Here is a 17,742-nt window from a genome sequence, read left to right on the forward strand (position 1 = left end):
TGATGTGTCTGATCGTGCTGCCTGTAAATTTGTGATGCCCCGCACGCGCAGTAGGAGCCTTAGCTGCCACATTTGCTTTTTAATTATGCTACCCCAAATATCTCTGCTTCCACAACTCCTACACTCCCCAAATTTTCAGGGAAGGGAGGGGATCCCGGGAACTACCTATGTGCAAAATTTCAGCCCCTCAGCCCCGCTGGTTCCCGAGAGCCTGTATCCTATCTCAGAACCAGCAGGGTTCAGAGGCTGCCATTTAGCACAGAGGTAGTTTTGGGGGTCCCTCCCTACCCTGCACATTAGGGGAGTGTAGGAGGTGTGGCTACAGAGATATTTCAGGGGAATTATATTTAAGTCGCCACTGAGCATGCTTGAGAGGCAGTGTAGAAGGAAGTTTCTGGGTAGTACAATCAGACATAACACTGGCACCTATTTAGTGAGGAGATCTTGGGCAAGACTCCCTAACACTGCTACTACCTGTAGAGCACAGCCTAGTGGCTTCAGCTCTGCCACTTTGAGTACACCAGGAGAAAAGCTAGATGTAAATGTTATTTGTATTGTCTTGATCTAAATGTTTCCTGTCATTTCTGACCACCAGGGTAGATGTTATAGACAGGGTGGTCCATGGCAGTAACTGGGGCAGGATGTATGGGAACATTTCCCCACTGGGGTAAAGACTGTAGCAGATGGCACGAATAAGTTATAATCCATTCACTCTATGGTTAAAGAGCACCTGAAGTGAGAGGAACTTGGAAGCTGACATTTATTTACTAAACAAATCACATTGCCTGGCTGTCTTGCTTATACTCTGCCTCTAATACTTTTAACCATAGACACTGAACAAGCATGCCGATCAGATGTTTCTGACAAGCTTGTTTCTGGTGTTATTCAGACATTACTGCAGCCAGTAAGATAAGCAGGGCTGCCAAGCAACTGGCATTGTTTAACAGGTAATAAATATGGCAGCCTCCATATACCTTTAACTTTGAGGGCCCGTTTCCACATATGCGGTGGGAATCGCCGCGGTAAAAATTTGCATGCGGATGTATGCGAATTTTCATGCGAATTCGCATACGATTTTGCATGGATGGCGATGTATGCGAATTTAACCATGGCAGTGCCTGTGTGCTTTTCCATTGATTCCATGCGGAATTGCATGCAAATTCACATGAAAATTTGCATACCAATGCCGCATGCGAAATTCCCTATTAAATACATTGTATGCGATTCGCATAGCGGTATTCAAGTTCTGATGGCTCTGCCGTGCAGATTCTTTCTGCACAGAAAAACGCAAAGGAATCCTGACAAGTGGAAACAGTCCCATCCACTTGTATTGGCAATGCGAATTCGCAATAGTGGAAACGGGCCCTCAGGGTCCTTTATAATTAAAAATTAAATGTAATGATTTCCAGGAACAGGAATTGTACTTATGAGATAAAGTAACCTGTTGCTTGCTGAGTCAGAATTAATATCTCAGAGTAATACTATAGTCATTGTGGCTATGCTTTCCTGCACTACCTGCAGCATTTACGCTTCTCGCTCCATATATAAGTAATATGTCAGAACCTCCAGAAATGAGCGTAGGCACAGCTTTGGTCAGTAAATTAGCAACTGTGTGTGTAAGTCTCATTTAGGCATACACCAGAAATGTCATATCTAATAACGTTTAGTGTGTACTTAGACTGCCAGCGACCCTTATGTCTATTACAGCAAGAAGGCTATTACTTTTATTCCAGAAAACACTTTTGAAACCTTTAAAAAAAAAAAAAAATGTATGATATTCCGCAAAAGGTGTCTGAAGCAGCTGCTGCAGGTTATGATTGACTGAGCTGAGGGAGGGGCTACAGAGAGGCAAAGTCTTGCCTCCCTCTCTCTGTAGCCCCTCCCTTAGCTCAGCCAACCATAAGCTGCAGCAGTTGCTTCCGACACCTTTTGTGGGATTTCATAAATATATATGTATTTTTTTTTAATGTTTTAAAAGTGGTTTCTGGAAAAAGTTGTGATGCCACACTTCCTGGCATGCAAATATTTGCCTCTACCTTGCCTGTGGGCAGTCCTTTTATGGCAGTGTATTAAGGGGCGTCAACAGGAAGATCAGGTGACCTGATATTCATAGTGGCCTTTCCAATCTCCCCATTCAAATGCACAGGTTACCCCATCCGTGTAACTCAATCACATTTTAAATCTCAAGATTGGGCAGCATGTATTCATTATTTCACAGCACATGATTTTATCTTTAGTTTTGCAAAAAAAAAAAAAAAAATGCAATACTTTTTGTGAAATAGGAAAGTTAACACATTGCTGCATCAAGCCTTGATCCTCTCAGGAGTGAGCAGGCAGACATGGTTCACTGAGGTTCTAAACTTTGTATTTATTTATTTCTATTGTAATGTAATGTTCTATGAAGTGGATACATCTGTGTCGGACCTGGAGCTCTCTATATGGTCAGGAACTACAGGCAGTGATTGTGCCCTCAAACACACAGTCATACACAACTACGGACGTTTGCCTACACACCTAACAGAATAAACGGACGCTACAGGAGACAGAGACAGATGAGGGACAGACAAACAGATAAAGGTCATCTCCACCTCTCCAACAATAAGCTTAGAAGGGCAGATTTATGACACACCACAAGCGGGCAGACTGGAGTGGAGGGTAAGCAAAGAGCACAAGGCCGCGCACTTGCCAATATAGCAAAGCACCTTAGAAGTTGCTGGGGGACCTACCTGGAAATCTGTGGGGAAAAAGCAGAAATAGAATGGTTAGTTCACTATATGAAGGCATTACCTGCACACTTTTATCACCGTAGTTCTAGTTAAAGGATACCTGAGGTGACATATGGCATGATGAGATAAACATGTGTATGTACAGGGCCGAGTACACAAATAACTATGCTGTGTTCCTTTTTTTATTCCTCTGCCTGAAAGAGTTAATCAGGTATGTAAGTGGCAGTTCCTGACTGAGTCAGACTACAGTGTGACCCTCACTGATTACAACTATAAAACACTTTCCTAGCAAAAAATGGCTTCTGAGAGCAGGAAAGCGATAAAAAGGGTCAATAGTTCATAAATTTTAGCTCTAGCATACATCAATAAATGTGTCATTGAGAAAAGACAATAAAACAGTAAAAACTTGAAAAGTAGATTTAAATATAAAATAAACCTGTGGAATATCCTAAAAAGTCATTTTTAGGAGAAGGAAGATAGATACAATTGTTTATTTCATTAGTTTATTTTCACCTCAGGTGTCCTTTAAGACCTATCTAAACTAACTATGATGTGTGGCTTGGAATAGCTGAGTATATTGATGTATTCAAAAATTGTGAAGCTACAACACCCAGCTGGCTGCCCAAAAACATGTGAATACTTTATTTTGCAAAAGTCAACATTTTTTATAGGTAGTGATGGTCATGTCTAGGAGAACTCACAGAGAAGCATGTGATCAGTTAGGTCAGGTGATAGATATGTAAGTCTCGGAATTGCTAGTCATGATCATGTGCTAAAGCAGGATGTGATCACAGCAAATCAGAACTTTGCAAATCTATCAGCTGATCAAACAAATCACATGCTTCTCCATGAGTTCTCCTAGACATGACCATCATTATTCCTAGGTACTAGATACTCCATACACCATGTGACTAAACGCATGCAATTTTAAATGCCTGATATTACCACTTCCATGTATGAGCGCTTACCTACATAATCTGGTCATAGTATTCAAAGTCTGTAGGCCTTCCTACTGCATGGATGTGTGTATGCATCCACTGACATGCAGTTTTAATGCACACTGTATGCATCTTGGAGTTGAGCTAATCAAATTTACTTCCTGACAACTTTTGATTGAACCAATACAAAGCTGCATACGATGTGCATTACATTTGCATGGAAGATGGAATAACCCTAAACTCCCACTCCTGACGCTTAACCCTAAGACCTCCATTCCTGATGCCTAACCCTAAAACCACCCTTCCTGACGCCTAACCCTAAAACCACCCTTCCTGACGCCTAACCCTAAAACCACCCTTCCTGACGCCTAACCCTAAAACCACCCTCCTGACGCCTAACCCTAAGACCACCCCTCCTGACGCTTAACCCTTAGACCCTCCTCCAGACGCTTAACCCTAAGACCCTCCAACAGACGCCTAACCCTAAAACCACCCTTCCTGACGCCTTACCCTAAAACCACCCTTCCTAACGCCTAACCATAAGACCCCCCTCCTGACGCCTAACCATAAGACCCCCCTCCTGACGCCAAACCATAAGACCCCCCTCCTGACGCCAAACCATAAGACCCCCCTCCTGACGCCTAACCATAAGACCCCCCTCCTGACGCCTAACCATAAGACCCCCCTCCTGACGCCTAACCATAAGACCCCCCTCCTGACGCCTAACCATAAGACCCCCCTCCTGACGCCTAACCATAAGACCCCCCTCCTGCCGCCTAACCCTTAGACCGTCCTCCAGACGCTTAACCCTAAGACCCTCCTCCTGACGCCTAACCTTAAGACCTCCCTTCCTGACGCCTAACCCTTAGACCGTCCTCCAGACGCTTAACCCTAAGACCCTCCTCCTGACGCCTAACACTAGGACCTCCCTCCTGACTCCTAACCCTAAGACCTCCCTTCCTGACGCCTAACCCTAAGACCCCTCCTTCTGATGCTTAACCCTAAGACCCCCCCTCCTAAAGCCTAACCCTAAGAGCTCCATTCCAGATGCCTCACCCTAAAACCACCCTTCCTGACGCCTAACCCTAAGACCCCACTCCTGACGCCTAACCCTAAAACCACCCTTCCTGGCGCCTAACCCTAAGACCTCCCTCCTGACGCCTAACCCTAAGACCCTCCTCCAGACGCTTAACCCTAAAACTCCCCCCTCCTAATGCCTAAACTTAAGACCTCCATTCCTGACGCCTAACCCTAAAATCCCCCCTCCTGACGCCTAACCCTAAAAAACCCTTTACAAAAATTATTCTCAAAACGAATTTCAAAACTATAAATTTCAGTTAGATGGGCCCGGTGCCCGCTCTTTATCGGGTGCCCAAATTTCTGCTTTTGGGGCCCAATAGCAGATATTTTACATTAGCGCCCGTGGTATGCCCTAATAGGCATCTTAAATTTGTATGGGGCTGTGTTACTGCAGACCAGTCATGTGACCATGCTGCCTTCTGGTTGATGAAAGCAATTACAATGGACACGTGGGTGTCTGAATTGCGACCAATGGAAAAAGATAATGCAATTCCTCAGATCAGGCTATTTTTGGCCCCACAATCTCAATCCTACTGCGCATCTGTAGGACTTGTAGGGAACCTGAAGCAAGAGGTACATGGAGGCTGCCATATTTATTTCCTATTTAACAATATCAGTAGTGTTTGAATCACATACCTGAAACAAGCACACAACTAATCTTTTTTTTAGAAACCTCTGATCTGCATGTTCAGTGTTTGTAGCTAAAAGTATTAGAGGCAGGGGATCTGCATGACAATGTGCGTTGTTTAAAAGGAAATATGGCAGCCTCCATATCCCTCTCACTTCAGGTTCCCTTTAACCCATTAGCAGCTTCAACAGCATTATCTCGTTTGAAATAAGTGCACTGCTTTTGACCTCAGTTAGCAGAACTCGTTGTGCTGTAAATTATTGGAATGCTTTGATCTCTCTACACTAACAGAAAATACAGAAACTGGAAGCAGAAATCCTCTGTTATTGTCTCACACTGCCCCCTAGTGACAAGAGGCCATAAATTCACATTACAACAGTACTAATTAGAAGCTGGGAAATGTAACAAGAAATATAAATTGGCCAGGCGCACTTGCAAGCCTGTAAATAAACTGGCTGCTAAAGGGTTAAAGGACCTGATGCTAATAGATTTTCGTGCCAGATATCACAGCTCTCTTTCAGAAGTGTTATAGGATCCGGGCTTGAATGACTCGCAACTCTACAGGTTGACGTTAATTGTAAATATTACTAGTTATAAACCAAACCATATCACGGGGCTGTGTTTTTACCTTGATCTCCACCGCTGATATCCCCATAGCTGTCATACTGGGCAAAGTCTGTGGATATCGGCTGGACGAGAGCAGAAATGAGAGAGAGGGGGTCACTGCTAAGGTTCTGATAGGTATTCACATAATATTACAATAACATCCAACTCTAGCAATACTTGACTCAAAAATCATTAAGCGGCACTCTGACTCTATGCCATTCTAGGACAAAATACACAATTGCTTTCATAACCGTTGCCAAAATATAATATGGGCGGCAAGGATAATCTGGTGCCACCCCACCCACACACACACAAACACCCATCTTGGCGCCTAACCTTAACCACCCCTCGCCCACAAACACCATTCCTGACGCCTATCTCTAACTGCCCCTCGCCCACACAAACACCCTTCCTGAAGCCTAACTGCCACCCACCCACAAAAACACCCTTCCTGGCGCCTAACCCTAATCGCCCCCTACCTGCACACCCCCCTCCCCCCCCCCCCCCCCCCTAAAGTAAAATGTAATTATCGAGTTCTGAATTGTGTGCTGCCCGGCGCCTGAACTCTGCCAAAAAAAAAAAAAAAAAATACAAAAAAAATGTATTTCCCTTTGGCACCAGCTTGCCGATATTTTCAATGAAGGTCAATCAGGAGATGCATGCACCAGATTTTGTTATGCTGTTTCTGTGTCATCAGATCTACTGGAAATCTGGGGGGCCTTCCGGGACTCTCAGGTCTTCCCCATCTAATGTATTCCGGCCTGTCCCCCCCACCAAGATCCATGGTGAGAGATCTATGATGACTGGTTATAGGTAAAGAGTTTTGCGCTGTTTCTAGCAGTAATCCGTGAAAGCGGAGTCACACCTTAAGGAAAGCAGTGGACCAGAAAGCTGACTGGGTCCCGCTGAGATCTGACATTTTGCACTAACTCCTGGCCGCCTTAGGTAAATTATTTCTCATTAATATTAAATGAAAATCAATACAGGCCGCATGCTAGCTTTATGCCTGCTAATTATGGCTGCACACATGTGGACACACGTGAGAGATGTGAATATCTCCCTCCTGCCTCTCTGGTATCCAGGCTAATAATTACATATAATAACGTTGCAACTCATCATGTAAAAGTAATATTCATAGAAGGCTGCCCTCTACTGAGGAAATTATCATAATGAATAAAACATTTGTATGTAGCCTCTAGACTACGGCACTCAAAGGGGAACTAAACTCACTTCATGCTTTTTATATTTCTGATCTAAAGCCTCATACACAAGTACAGGGATTGGGACACCATCCTTCAGTTCAGAGTCTGATGTTACAGGCGCAGTGGTATGCTATGCTAGTGACGTGTCCTACTGAGGAGGGAGGAGGACCAAGGCTGGATTTACACTTTTTGTGCCCCTAGGCCAACTTTCTTGCAGCTTTCCCTTCCATGTGCAGCACCCCCTCCTATTTCTGTGCAGCCCCCTCTTCCATGTCTAACATTTAGTACAGCAGCCTCCTTTAGTTCTATACAGTTCCCTTGGGCTGAAGCTCCCTATTTCCATCATTTCTATTCCATTTGCAACCTCAACTTCCATTTGCAACAATCTGGGCCAGCTGCCGCCCAAGGCCTAGACCATGGTGGCTGTGGAGATATATTGAGGTGCTGATGATATTAGGGAGTACAGAAACCTATTCTATCATTTTTATGTCCGCTGTATATCTTTCAGAGGTGGAGGTCAGCCAGTATGACTTGAAGATAGTGGCAGCTAGCTTCATGGACTATTAAGGTGATTGTGTGTGGTGTCAATAGACAGACAAAGGGAACCTCATTACCTGTTTCTGGCTATCCAGAGGAACTGTAAGCTGTGCTCTTTTGTATTAGTGTAGACAGCTGCCATTGTCTTCAGTGAATGGACCAGTCCCCTTCAATAGGCAAGGAAGTGGGTATTGTCTTGACCACATGAAGGGCTTTGAGTTTCTGCTAATGGGATTATCTGCCTGGCTTTTTGAACTCAGGAGACGGCCCATTGTCTCAATACACAAAGCAAGCCTAGTCAGGAAAAGACTAACACATGTCAACAGGATATTTGTTGTTCTCAAGATTATGACAAGCGTTCGGTGATGTCACAAACGGGGAAAGTGCATTAGTTCCTGGGGGCTGGACATTAAATGCCCCAGGGGACACTTCAGACTATTTAAGCTGACCCAGGACAGCCACCGGTATCTGCTCTTGGAGTTAGCGCATAGCTAGAGTTGATCTCGACTTCTGGTCGAACAAGCGGCATGCTCCTGCCGACAACGTTGAGACCTTCAAATTGGTAATGTTTTTTTAATCCCCATTTTTATTTTTACGCAAATATCCGTGTGTGTTATCTTTGTAACTTTTATCTTGTAACTATTTTTACTTTGTTTTTTGTAATCTTTTGTATATATTAAGTTCTGCATTGTTCTATGTTTTTCTGGAATATTAAATTATTATTTAATAAGCTTGACTTCTGCCGTACTAAACTAACACTCATAGCCTAAAGGAGACTGAAGTGTAACCGTGTATAAGTTCATGCCTAATTGTACGCTTGAGCAACACTACCGTATGAAATTGTAATTGCATTGTGTGTGAGGGCGTTTGTCATACGTTGGCCTAAGCGCGCAGCTGACCCAACGTACGAACAACGCCAGTGCGAGTAGCGACAGCAGAGTGGCTAACAGTATCGTTCGGAACGACTGTTAGTGGGTCTTTGCTTCACGACAGTGTAAGATTGCAACTGTGTGTGTGTGTGGGTACGTGGCATTCCCGTATTTGGCCTAAGCGCAAAGCTGACCCGAATACGAAAACGCGGAGTGCGCGCTGAGGACTCAACAGCAGAGTGGAAGTGTCTAGCGAACAGCTAGTGGTGGCAGTGAGAGGTGTTCTGAGGGGTCCCAGCCTTGTTTTAGCTTGAATAAGGCTGTTCCCCGCTTAATCTGGTCAAACCCGCAGTCGGGAACCGTATACGCAGGCGTGCCGCGGGCCGGTTCCTGACAGTGGCCTTTCCAGAAATCCAGCCCTGGGGACAACATGCGGCACACTACAAAGAGGCTTCTGTCGTGAGAGGGAGGGTTAGGTGCCTCTATAAAATAAACATTTTATATTTTTGTTCAAGGTGGTCTATATCGGCCTCCTTGGCTCAGTTTAACCTAGTGCAGTGATCTGCAAACTTGGCTCTCAAGCTGTTAAAGGACACCTGAAGTGAGAGGTATATGGAGGCTGCCATATTTATTTCCTAGCAAGTAATGGCTATCCTGCTGGTCTATTTGGCTGCAGTGGTGTCTGAGTAACACCAGAAACAAGCATGCATCTAATCCAGTCAGATCTGACAACAATGTTAGAAACACCAGATATACTGCATGCTTGTTCAGGGTCTATGGCTAAAAGGATTAGTGGCAGAGGATCAGCAGGACAGCAAGGCAACTGGTGTTGCCTAAAAGGAAATAAATATGGCAGCCTACATATCCCTCTCACTTCAGTTGTCCTTTAAGGAAGTGGCAGTGGCTGGAAGGTGCCTCTGACACAGGAGACCTGCGTTCAAATCTCGGCTCTGCCTGTTCAGTAAGCCAGCACCTAATCAGTAAGGAGTTTCTTGGGCAAGTCTCCTTAACACTGCTACTGCCTACTGAGTGCGCTCTCGTGGCTGCCTCGCAAGCGCTTTGAGTCAGACAGGAGAAAGGCACTATACAAATACTGCAATTATTACAATTCCCACAATGCCTTTATGAATCATGACTTTGACAGTCAAACTCCCGCAATGCATTGTGGGACTTGTAGTTCCTTAACCCTCACCACTCGTATGTCCCGCATAGCGGGACATCGCAAATTTCCCGTTACTGTCGTATGTCCCGTTATGCGGGGACATTTTTTCAGCAGCGGTTTGCGGCGCTTCTGGCCGCACGCAAAGCCCGATCTCTCTCCCTAAACTTACTGGGCATGTAAAACTACATGCCCACACAAATGGTACCCCCCTCCCCTAAACAGGAAGTGGGCGATCAACGCTGGCAGGAAGTAGCAGCATCAACTTTGCTTTGTTGTTGCTGATTGTTCTTGCTTTTCTGCATGGCCTTTTTTTTTGCAGTTTCCTGGCAGATACCTGGCATATTACTTCTGACAGATTCCTAGCTGAGCCCTTGCAGGTTTTTTCATGCAGATTTCTTGCAGATCCCTTGCAGATTACTTTTGGCAGATTCCTGGCAGATCCCTTGCATGTTCCTTCTTGCAGATCCCTTCCGGTTATTTTTTAAAATATTCATTGCAAATTCCTTACAGAGCGGAGCAATGGCATCTTCTGCAGCAGGTAAAAGAAAAATGACAGTGCCTGAGGTGGCACAGCGGATTATGGATGAAAGCAGCTCAGAATCAGATGTGCAGGATTATGATGATGACAGTGACTATACTGTCACTGATGATGATCATCATTGTTACAGTGATGACATTGATATTGACGAGGCTGATGAAAGTGGGGAGGGTGATGGTGATCACAGAAAATGGGCAAGCTTCTCTCCTACCAATGACTGCTTGCTGCATAATTTTCCCTTTACTGTGTGTAATGCAGGGGTACAACTGCCTGCAGCTAATGTTCCAGAAACTGTCAGTGGGTTTTTTAGATTTTTTTTTTTTTTTTTTTTTTTTTTTACACCGGCCTTTTTAGAAGAAATTATGAATGAAACAAATGATTATGTCAAAAGGAAGTTAGAAAATAACCCTCCTTCACCCAGATCCATCTGGAGGAGCTGGACTGATGTTACTATGCAGGAAATAAAGGCATACTTTGGAGTAATTCTTAAAATGGCACTGCAAGAAAGGGGATCTATCCAGGATTTTTTCTCAACTTGGTGGATCAATTACACCCCCTTTTTTGGAGATATTTTTTCTCGTGAGCGATTTAGTCCATTGGATGCTACATGTTTCACCACCCATCACTGGTCCTGAAGGCCCTCAAACTAGGGGTTGGAAGGTCAGGAACTTGACAGAGCATATGAAAGAAAGATTCAGAAGTCTGTTTATACCCCATAGGAATGTAGTGTTTGATGAAAGCACAATTAGTTTCAAAGGAAGATCAAAGTACAAGATGTACAATCCTCAGAAACCAAGCAAGTGGGGCCTACGAGTGTTTTCTATGGCTGATTGTGAGACTGGATACCTCGTGTGAACCGTATTATGGATCTGCAACTACGGAAAGCTTGTCAAGGCCAGACTTGCCATTTTCAGCACACATTGTCCCTCATCTTTGTCCAAATATGAAACAAGCCACTTGTGGACATGGATACCATTTATTTACAGATCGATTTTATACCACTCACATATTGGCACAAGAGTTACTAAAAGAAAAAATTCACATAACTGGAATGGTCATGCCCAATCGTAAAGGTCTACCAAGTGAGATAAAAAAAAAAACTGAAACTGAAGAGTTGTGAAGTTCGTGCTTGGAAACTTGACAGTGAAGAGATGGTATTGGCATGGAAGGATAAGCGTATTATACACATGCTTAGCACTTTCTACCCTGCTACTACAACAACACCACAGCAGAGAACAATGAAAGGTAGAGTGACTGAAAATGTTGAGAAGTCCACAGCAGTCGTAGAATATACTAAACACATGGGAGCGGTTGACCGATTTGATCATTACACCAGTAGTTACTTTCAACAGAAGTCACTGAAGTGGTGGAGGAAGACCATTTTTTTGGTTGTTGGAGCTGGCAGTAATGAATAGCTTCATAATTTACAACCAGTTGCATCTACATGAACCAAAGGATCATATCAGCTACCGCAAGAACCTAATTCTTGAGTTGGTTTGCGAACAACGAGCCTCTAGGCCTCAGCGGAGATATGGCCGCCCTTCATTGGATGTGGAGGAGTGTTTAAATGGTATCCAGCATTTTATTGCTAATAATCCCAATCGAAACACCAAAGATTGCACAGTGTGCAGTGACAGGAAGACACCAGGTGGCAGGCGAAAAAACACCTATTATTGCAAAACTTGCTCACGCAGGCCAGGATTACACCCAGGAAATTGTTTTAAGATGTACCATACTTTGGCCAACTTCTCTGCTACCAGCCAATAGAAGACACCAAACTGTCCAAATACGGTATGAAATTAAACGTTATAATGTGTCCTTTAAAATAAGATATACCATGTTACTGTGTTACGTTCCATGTAAGAATGGGAGAGAGAGTAAAAGGGAGAGTGCATTTCTGTAAAAAAAAACAAAAAGAAACGACTCCCTTAAGGAAAAACTCTGAGAGGAAAGTGTTAACAGCCGGAGAGCCAAGTTTGCAGATCACTGACCTAGTGTGTGTATGTCGCGTTAGGCCTTATTTTGATTACCAACTATTTATATTCAGTCTACATAAACAATTTCTACTTTTTAAACGTAGGCGCTCTGTTGTATCCAGGTCTCCATATTTGTTAAACGCTCAGCTTGACTTTCATCCTATGTGTGGCATCATATGATGGCATAAGGGCCCTTTTCCACTGCTGCCTGCACTTCTGCCCGCGATCATACTGTGGTGCGTATACGCAAGCAGCAATTTCCACTAGCTGTGACTACGCCGTTTACCCATCGGGAAAGCAAGTGCAATTGCACCGAGAATCGCACAGCCCAATGTTTGCATGCAGGATAAAAGAGACTAAATTAGCCGCTTTGCCGATCCCTAGAGCATCGCCATTTACATGTAAATTACAGTGCTTTAGAGATCCGCAAAACAGCTGCGATCTGCTTTTTGAAGCAGATCACAGCCAGTGGAAAAAGGGCCATGGATATTTATATTTCCTGGCCATAGCCAGGAAATATAAATATGAAACAAAATAACATTGTCTAAATTAAATCAGCCTGGAGCACTTGTAAGAAACAAATTAAATTATTGGTTAAAAGATTAAAGCCCAGCTCCAACAAAACCTTTATTTACTTTTACTTTTAGAAAGAGTGATAGGAAGGGACTGATTATTGCAGCCTGTGCCAGTAATCTCTACAGATGAATGGTTGCTGTCCTTCAATTACCAAAACAAATTCAACACCTCACTCCTTGCCTTCTGTCTAACATTAATCATCACCCAACCCTAACCCTACAGATACCACCTATCCCAATCTTTATATCTTTCCCTAGCCCTGATCCCAGTGGCATAGCTAGAGAGCCACACCGGAGACCCCAGCAGTGAACATCCTCCTTCCCACCGAAGGCAGTAATAAGAGATTACTAAGTAGGGAGTAATTAACATTTTATGACACATTAACCCTTTTCAATCCTGTGTCGGACTATGCATTTTCCAGTACTGGTGAAAACATGGCTGCTGCTAGGGGAGCTGCGTCAGCTCCTTTTGGTAATTTAAATATACAGGCATGGTTGCTGAATTTTAATTTGTCACAGCATCAGCCATTGTGGATGAAAGTGTTGGACGAAGACCAACACTCTGATCCCTTTCGGTACTGCGCTGCAAGTGCTCTGCAGTGTGCCTGCCCTGATTTATAGAAGTATTGATAAGGGTGTGTTCCCACTAGAACTGCTCTCCCCCTTATTGCTAAACTGTCAGTGAACGTCTCCTATTTTATAAATAGGAATAAGCAGACTGCACTTATGCCCCATCTGGGATAATCCTGGGCAGGTGGATGCATTCCTCTATATAGCCTATGGGGTAACACATCTGTCCTGGGCTACAGCGGACCATCGGAGTGGACACTACACTGTCCACTCCCGCTGATCCGGCGCAAGTGGGAACTGAGCCTTACATGGCTGCAGGTTGCTCTTCTTTTTCTTATTTTTAAATGTGGTTTTTATAAACTCTAAAATGCCCTAGGAGACAAGACCCACTCACTAAGCTCCCCTGATGTTTCTAACACAAGAAACCTAATGGTTCACTTACGAGATAGGCCAATAATTATCAGGTGCCCGAGTGAAGCAGCATTTACTGTACTAGAGACCCAAAAACAGCACAAGCATAAAGTATAACAGACATAATCACTTGTTACTCTATAGTGACTCTCTTACCCGATGCAGGCCATTCCTTCCATACCCTGGCAGAGATGAGGTCTTTGATGCATCAGAGTGTAGAGCTGTGAAAAGTAAATAGTTGTCATAATCTAACATTTGTGTTGGGAAGCTGTTTGTCTAGAAAAATGTATCCGAGTATGAAAAGCTGCACATGGAGAAAATGGATATCCTATATACCTGTATATACTCGAGTATAAGTCTAGAAATTTAGGTCTGATTCACTTTATAAAAGTATCGGTATTATACACGAGTCATGAGCAACACTGAGCACAATGAGTAATGTGTGTACTAACAGTGACCTTCCCATTTGCAGCAATTTACCCTGTGGGAAGTGATACTTTCAGGAAAGGAAATGCCAAGAAAACACAGGTCTGAAAGTCCTGGCCACAACAATTATCAAGGAAAGGGGCGGAGGGGGATACTGGGCTGCATAAAAGGGAGTGAATAATTGCAGCACTTGGGGGGCCTGGAGGAGTTATTGGCTGCATTTAAGGAACAGGAGGGGTCAAAGGCTGCAATATTGTATACAGTGTAATCATTTACCCCTCCTAAGCCCCAAGTGCAGTCATTAACTTTGCTGGGTAGACTTATACTTGAGTCAATACATTCCAGCTTAAGGAGACACTGAAGTGAAAAAAAAAATTATGATATAATGAATTGGTTGTGTAGTATGGATAAATACTAGAATATTAGAAGCAAAGAAAATATTCTCATTTTTATTTTCAATTATATAGTGTTTTTATAATAATGCATCATTCTCTAATATTTGCAGTTTACACACTACTCAGCATTCTAAATGATTTTTTACAGAGCAGGCTGTGAACTTTTGACCTGTCCTATGCAGAAGAAAAAACAATATAGTGACTGACAGTTGAGATAACAACCTTCAGAAGACAGAGCTCGCTGCGACTCTGAAAGTCGTGAATCTCAATGGCTTATTTGCATATATAACTAGTTTCTTAACTAGTTTTCTTCCTGTACTGAAAACATTAGACTTATGTCTCTGCTCCTAATGTTTTATTTCTTAGCTGTACTACACATACAAATCATTATATAATAAAAAAAATGTTCGCTTCAGTGTCTCTTTAAGAGGGTTGAATATTGGAGTCAACTTGTACACCAGGTCGACTTGTATTTGAGTATATACAGTATGTGTCTGAGGTTATAAATTAATATATGCCAAACTGCCCCCCTCCACTACTTCAATAATGCCTTATAAGCAGAACTTATTTAACAGAGGTGCCAGTGTACATTTTAAATATGTAAAAACGGTTTAAAAAGGTAGGTAGTGGTGGGTGGACTTACCTCCCCAGAAGACCAGACAGTCAATTACGTCAGCAGAATACACGATTCGTGATTCCAGAAATTGGATTCAATTTTTGGAGTCATGAACCGTGTATTCCGCTGACATAAATGGCATCTCTGTTAAATTAGTTCTACTTGTATGTCACCATGTCCTCCTTCCTGTCTGGGGTGTAATATCCCCACCTACCAATACAGTGGTTGCCTTAGGGGTAACCCACCTTTGTGAGTACCTTAAGTGCTCTCAATTTGTCTTTTGTGTTTTTGCAAGCTCCTCACTTATAAAGCACCTCCCAAGCACGGCTACAAGACTTCTCTTGAGCTGCCCATTTTCAGTAGAATTCCCTGCAGCACCCTGTGACTTCATCCCACCACCAACCACGTTTAAATGGCCCCCCCAAAATTCTTCAGAATTTCCAACCTATCCTCCTCCACGCTCTACCTTCCAACTGATGCTCAACACCTCATAATGCTGATACCTCTCTTATCTACTGAATTCTATGCTCTTAGACTATAAGCCTGATGGGGCAGAGTCCACTTCCCTTCCTGCTGCATGCTGTGTCCTCCATCTCTTAAAGTACCTGTAACTTTGAAAAAAAAATCAATTACATACTTACCTTAGTAGGGGGAAGCCACACCCCTCCAGAGGCATCCCCGATCCTCCACGACCCCTCTGCTGTTGATATCTTTGTGGCCATGCCCCCTCTGTGTACACATGTGGCCACACTGTGCAGGTGCCAGTGGGTTTGTGCTTGGGCAGTAGGGTAATATTCAACTTTTATGTTGATTGTTTAGAGCACAGGTGTGAAACGCAAGGCCTGCGGCCGAATGCGTCCCTCCTTGCCATTTTATGTGGCCCTCAAGAGCTTCAAATGTGCATCATTGTAAGCAGTAAAAGAAAGGCAGCACATTGGCTGTTCAGAGGAGCTCACTGGTGACAGTGTTTCTGATTGAACCAGGGTGCAGCAATAACCCATGGAAACCCCCCCCCCCCCCCCCAAAGAAAAAAGTTAGCATGGGCCCCCCTCCTGGAATCCATAATCCCCAACGCCCCCTTCTGGCTGGTAAAACACACTCACCTTCCCCCTACTCCTACACCATCTGCCCACATAGCAAAGTAGTGCAGCGGAGCAGTGTAATATTTACTTGCTCCAGCAATACTTTGTCTCTTCTGTTCTTCCCAGCAGTCGCATGCTCTGTGCTTCCATACTTCCCGATCACGTGATATGTCTCAGGAGCCAGAGGTATGTGCTCCAGGCCACAGGAGCAGGGTGTGTGCACACGGCCAGGTCGCACATGCGCTGTGCACCCTGACTGGCCAGGCTATCAAAGCTTGAAATGGGACGAGGAGGCGGAGGAAGACGGTGTGGGAGTGATCGCTGCGAAGGGGGCTGGAAAAAGCCCCAGGTATGTATAAATCTTTTCTCAAACTTTGTCTCCGCGTCTCTTTAAAGCACACCTGAACTGGGGGTGAAAAAAGTCGATTTTTAATTACCTCTTTAGTCTGAGGCCCCTCAGTGTCTTCCGGGCCCACTGCGTCTCGGTCACTCTAACTAGTCTCTGACCTGGCTGGGTTACACACTACAGCACATGCGCTGTCCCGGCTGCCAGGAGCATTCTGAGCATGGTGAAGTTATAATTCTTTATGAGCTGCGCAGAGCGAGAAGGCGCGCAGCCTCCTCAGTCAAGTGACTGTCTTTCTGTGCATGGACTGAATAGCACAGCTTTAAGTCTACAGAATCCTAGAAGGACCAAAGCAACAAAACAGTAGGAAGGACTCACCAGATATGACGGCGGGATCGTACCGTCCCGCTGAGTGTGGTCGCTCCCGGTTCTCCTTCTCTTCTTTCAGTATTAGCTGGCCCAGGCCCGAATTCAGCTGTAGACAGAATATATGGAAAGTTCTGTAATAACTTTACTACTGCTAACCTCATAATATCTAAGATAAATAACATTTATACTCCGCTTTTCACCTGGCAGATCTCAAAGCTCTCTGAGCAGTAGCAGCGTTAGGGAGTCTTGCCCAAAGACCCCTTACTGAATAGGTGCGGACTTACTGAACAATAAGAGCCAAGATTCAAACCCTGGTCTCCTGTGTCAGAGGCAGAGCCCTTAAACAGTACACCATCCAGCCACTAAGCTTATCAGCTATCTTTCTAATTACTATTCTTTATAATTTCAAAGTAACTGTAATTGCGTTGGAGGATAAAATATAACATGCCGGTGTGAACACACCATTACAATGTAATCGAATTGTGGTTGCTACGCGACTATACTGTCCATTGCAATGCAACATGACAGGGTGAAAGTAAGCCAAAGCTACCTAGAACTGTTACCTGACATAACCTGGACACAGCAGCAATACAGGCAACCTGTGTATCGACATGCAGTGCTCTTTGGAGAGGGAAAGGGGGAGGACAAGTGAGAATGAGCTACTAAGGATGCATATAGACATCCAATTCT

At 44.0% G+C, this 17,742-nt stretch overlaps 1 protein-coding gene across 14 annotated transcripts in view; it reads right to left on the minus strand.

Annotated features, from left to right (window-relative positions):
• Nucleotides 1–17,742, minus strand: part of ABLIM1 (actin binding LIM protein 1) — a 440,123-nt gene that overhangs the window by 13,386 nt on the left and 408,995 nt on the right. For 5 of the 14 annotated variants that reach the window (XM_068257412.1, XM_068257404.1, XM_068257403.1 and 2 more), the window contains 4 exons: nucleotides 17,062–17,158; nucleotides 13,975–14,039; nucleotides 6,001–6,061; nucleotides 2,372–2,734 (listed from right to left, as the gene is read on the minus strand). In XM_068257412.1, coding sequence (XP_068113513.1) covers nucleotides 2,619–2,734; nucleotides 6,001–6,061; nucleotides 13,975–14,039; nucleotides 17,062–17,158 — 339 coding nt within the window. In that variant the 3' untranslated portion in view covers nucleotides 2,372–2,618. Of the gene's footprint in view, nucleotides 1–2,371; nucleotides 2,735–6,000; nucleotides 6,062–13,974; nucleotides 14,040–17,061; nucleotides 17,159–17,742 lie in introns of those variants that run through there. The other 9 variants (XM_068257410.1, XM_068257409.1, XM_068257408.1 and 6 more) reach the window with 6 other exon arrangements.

Source organism: Hyperolius riggenbachi, chromosome 10 (genome assembly GCF_040937935.1).
Source record: "Hyperolius riggenbachi isolate aHypRig1 chromosome 10, aHypRig1.pri, whole genome shotgun sequence".
Taxonomy (NCBI): domain Eukaryota; kingdom Metazoa; phylum Chordata; class Amphibia; order Anura; family Hyperoliidae; genus Hyperolius; species Hyperolius riggenbachi.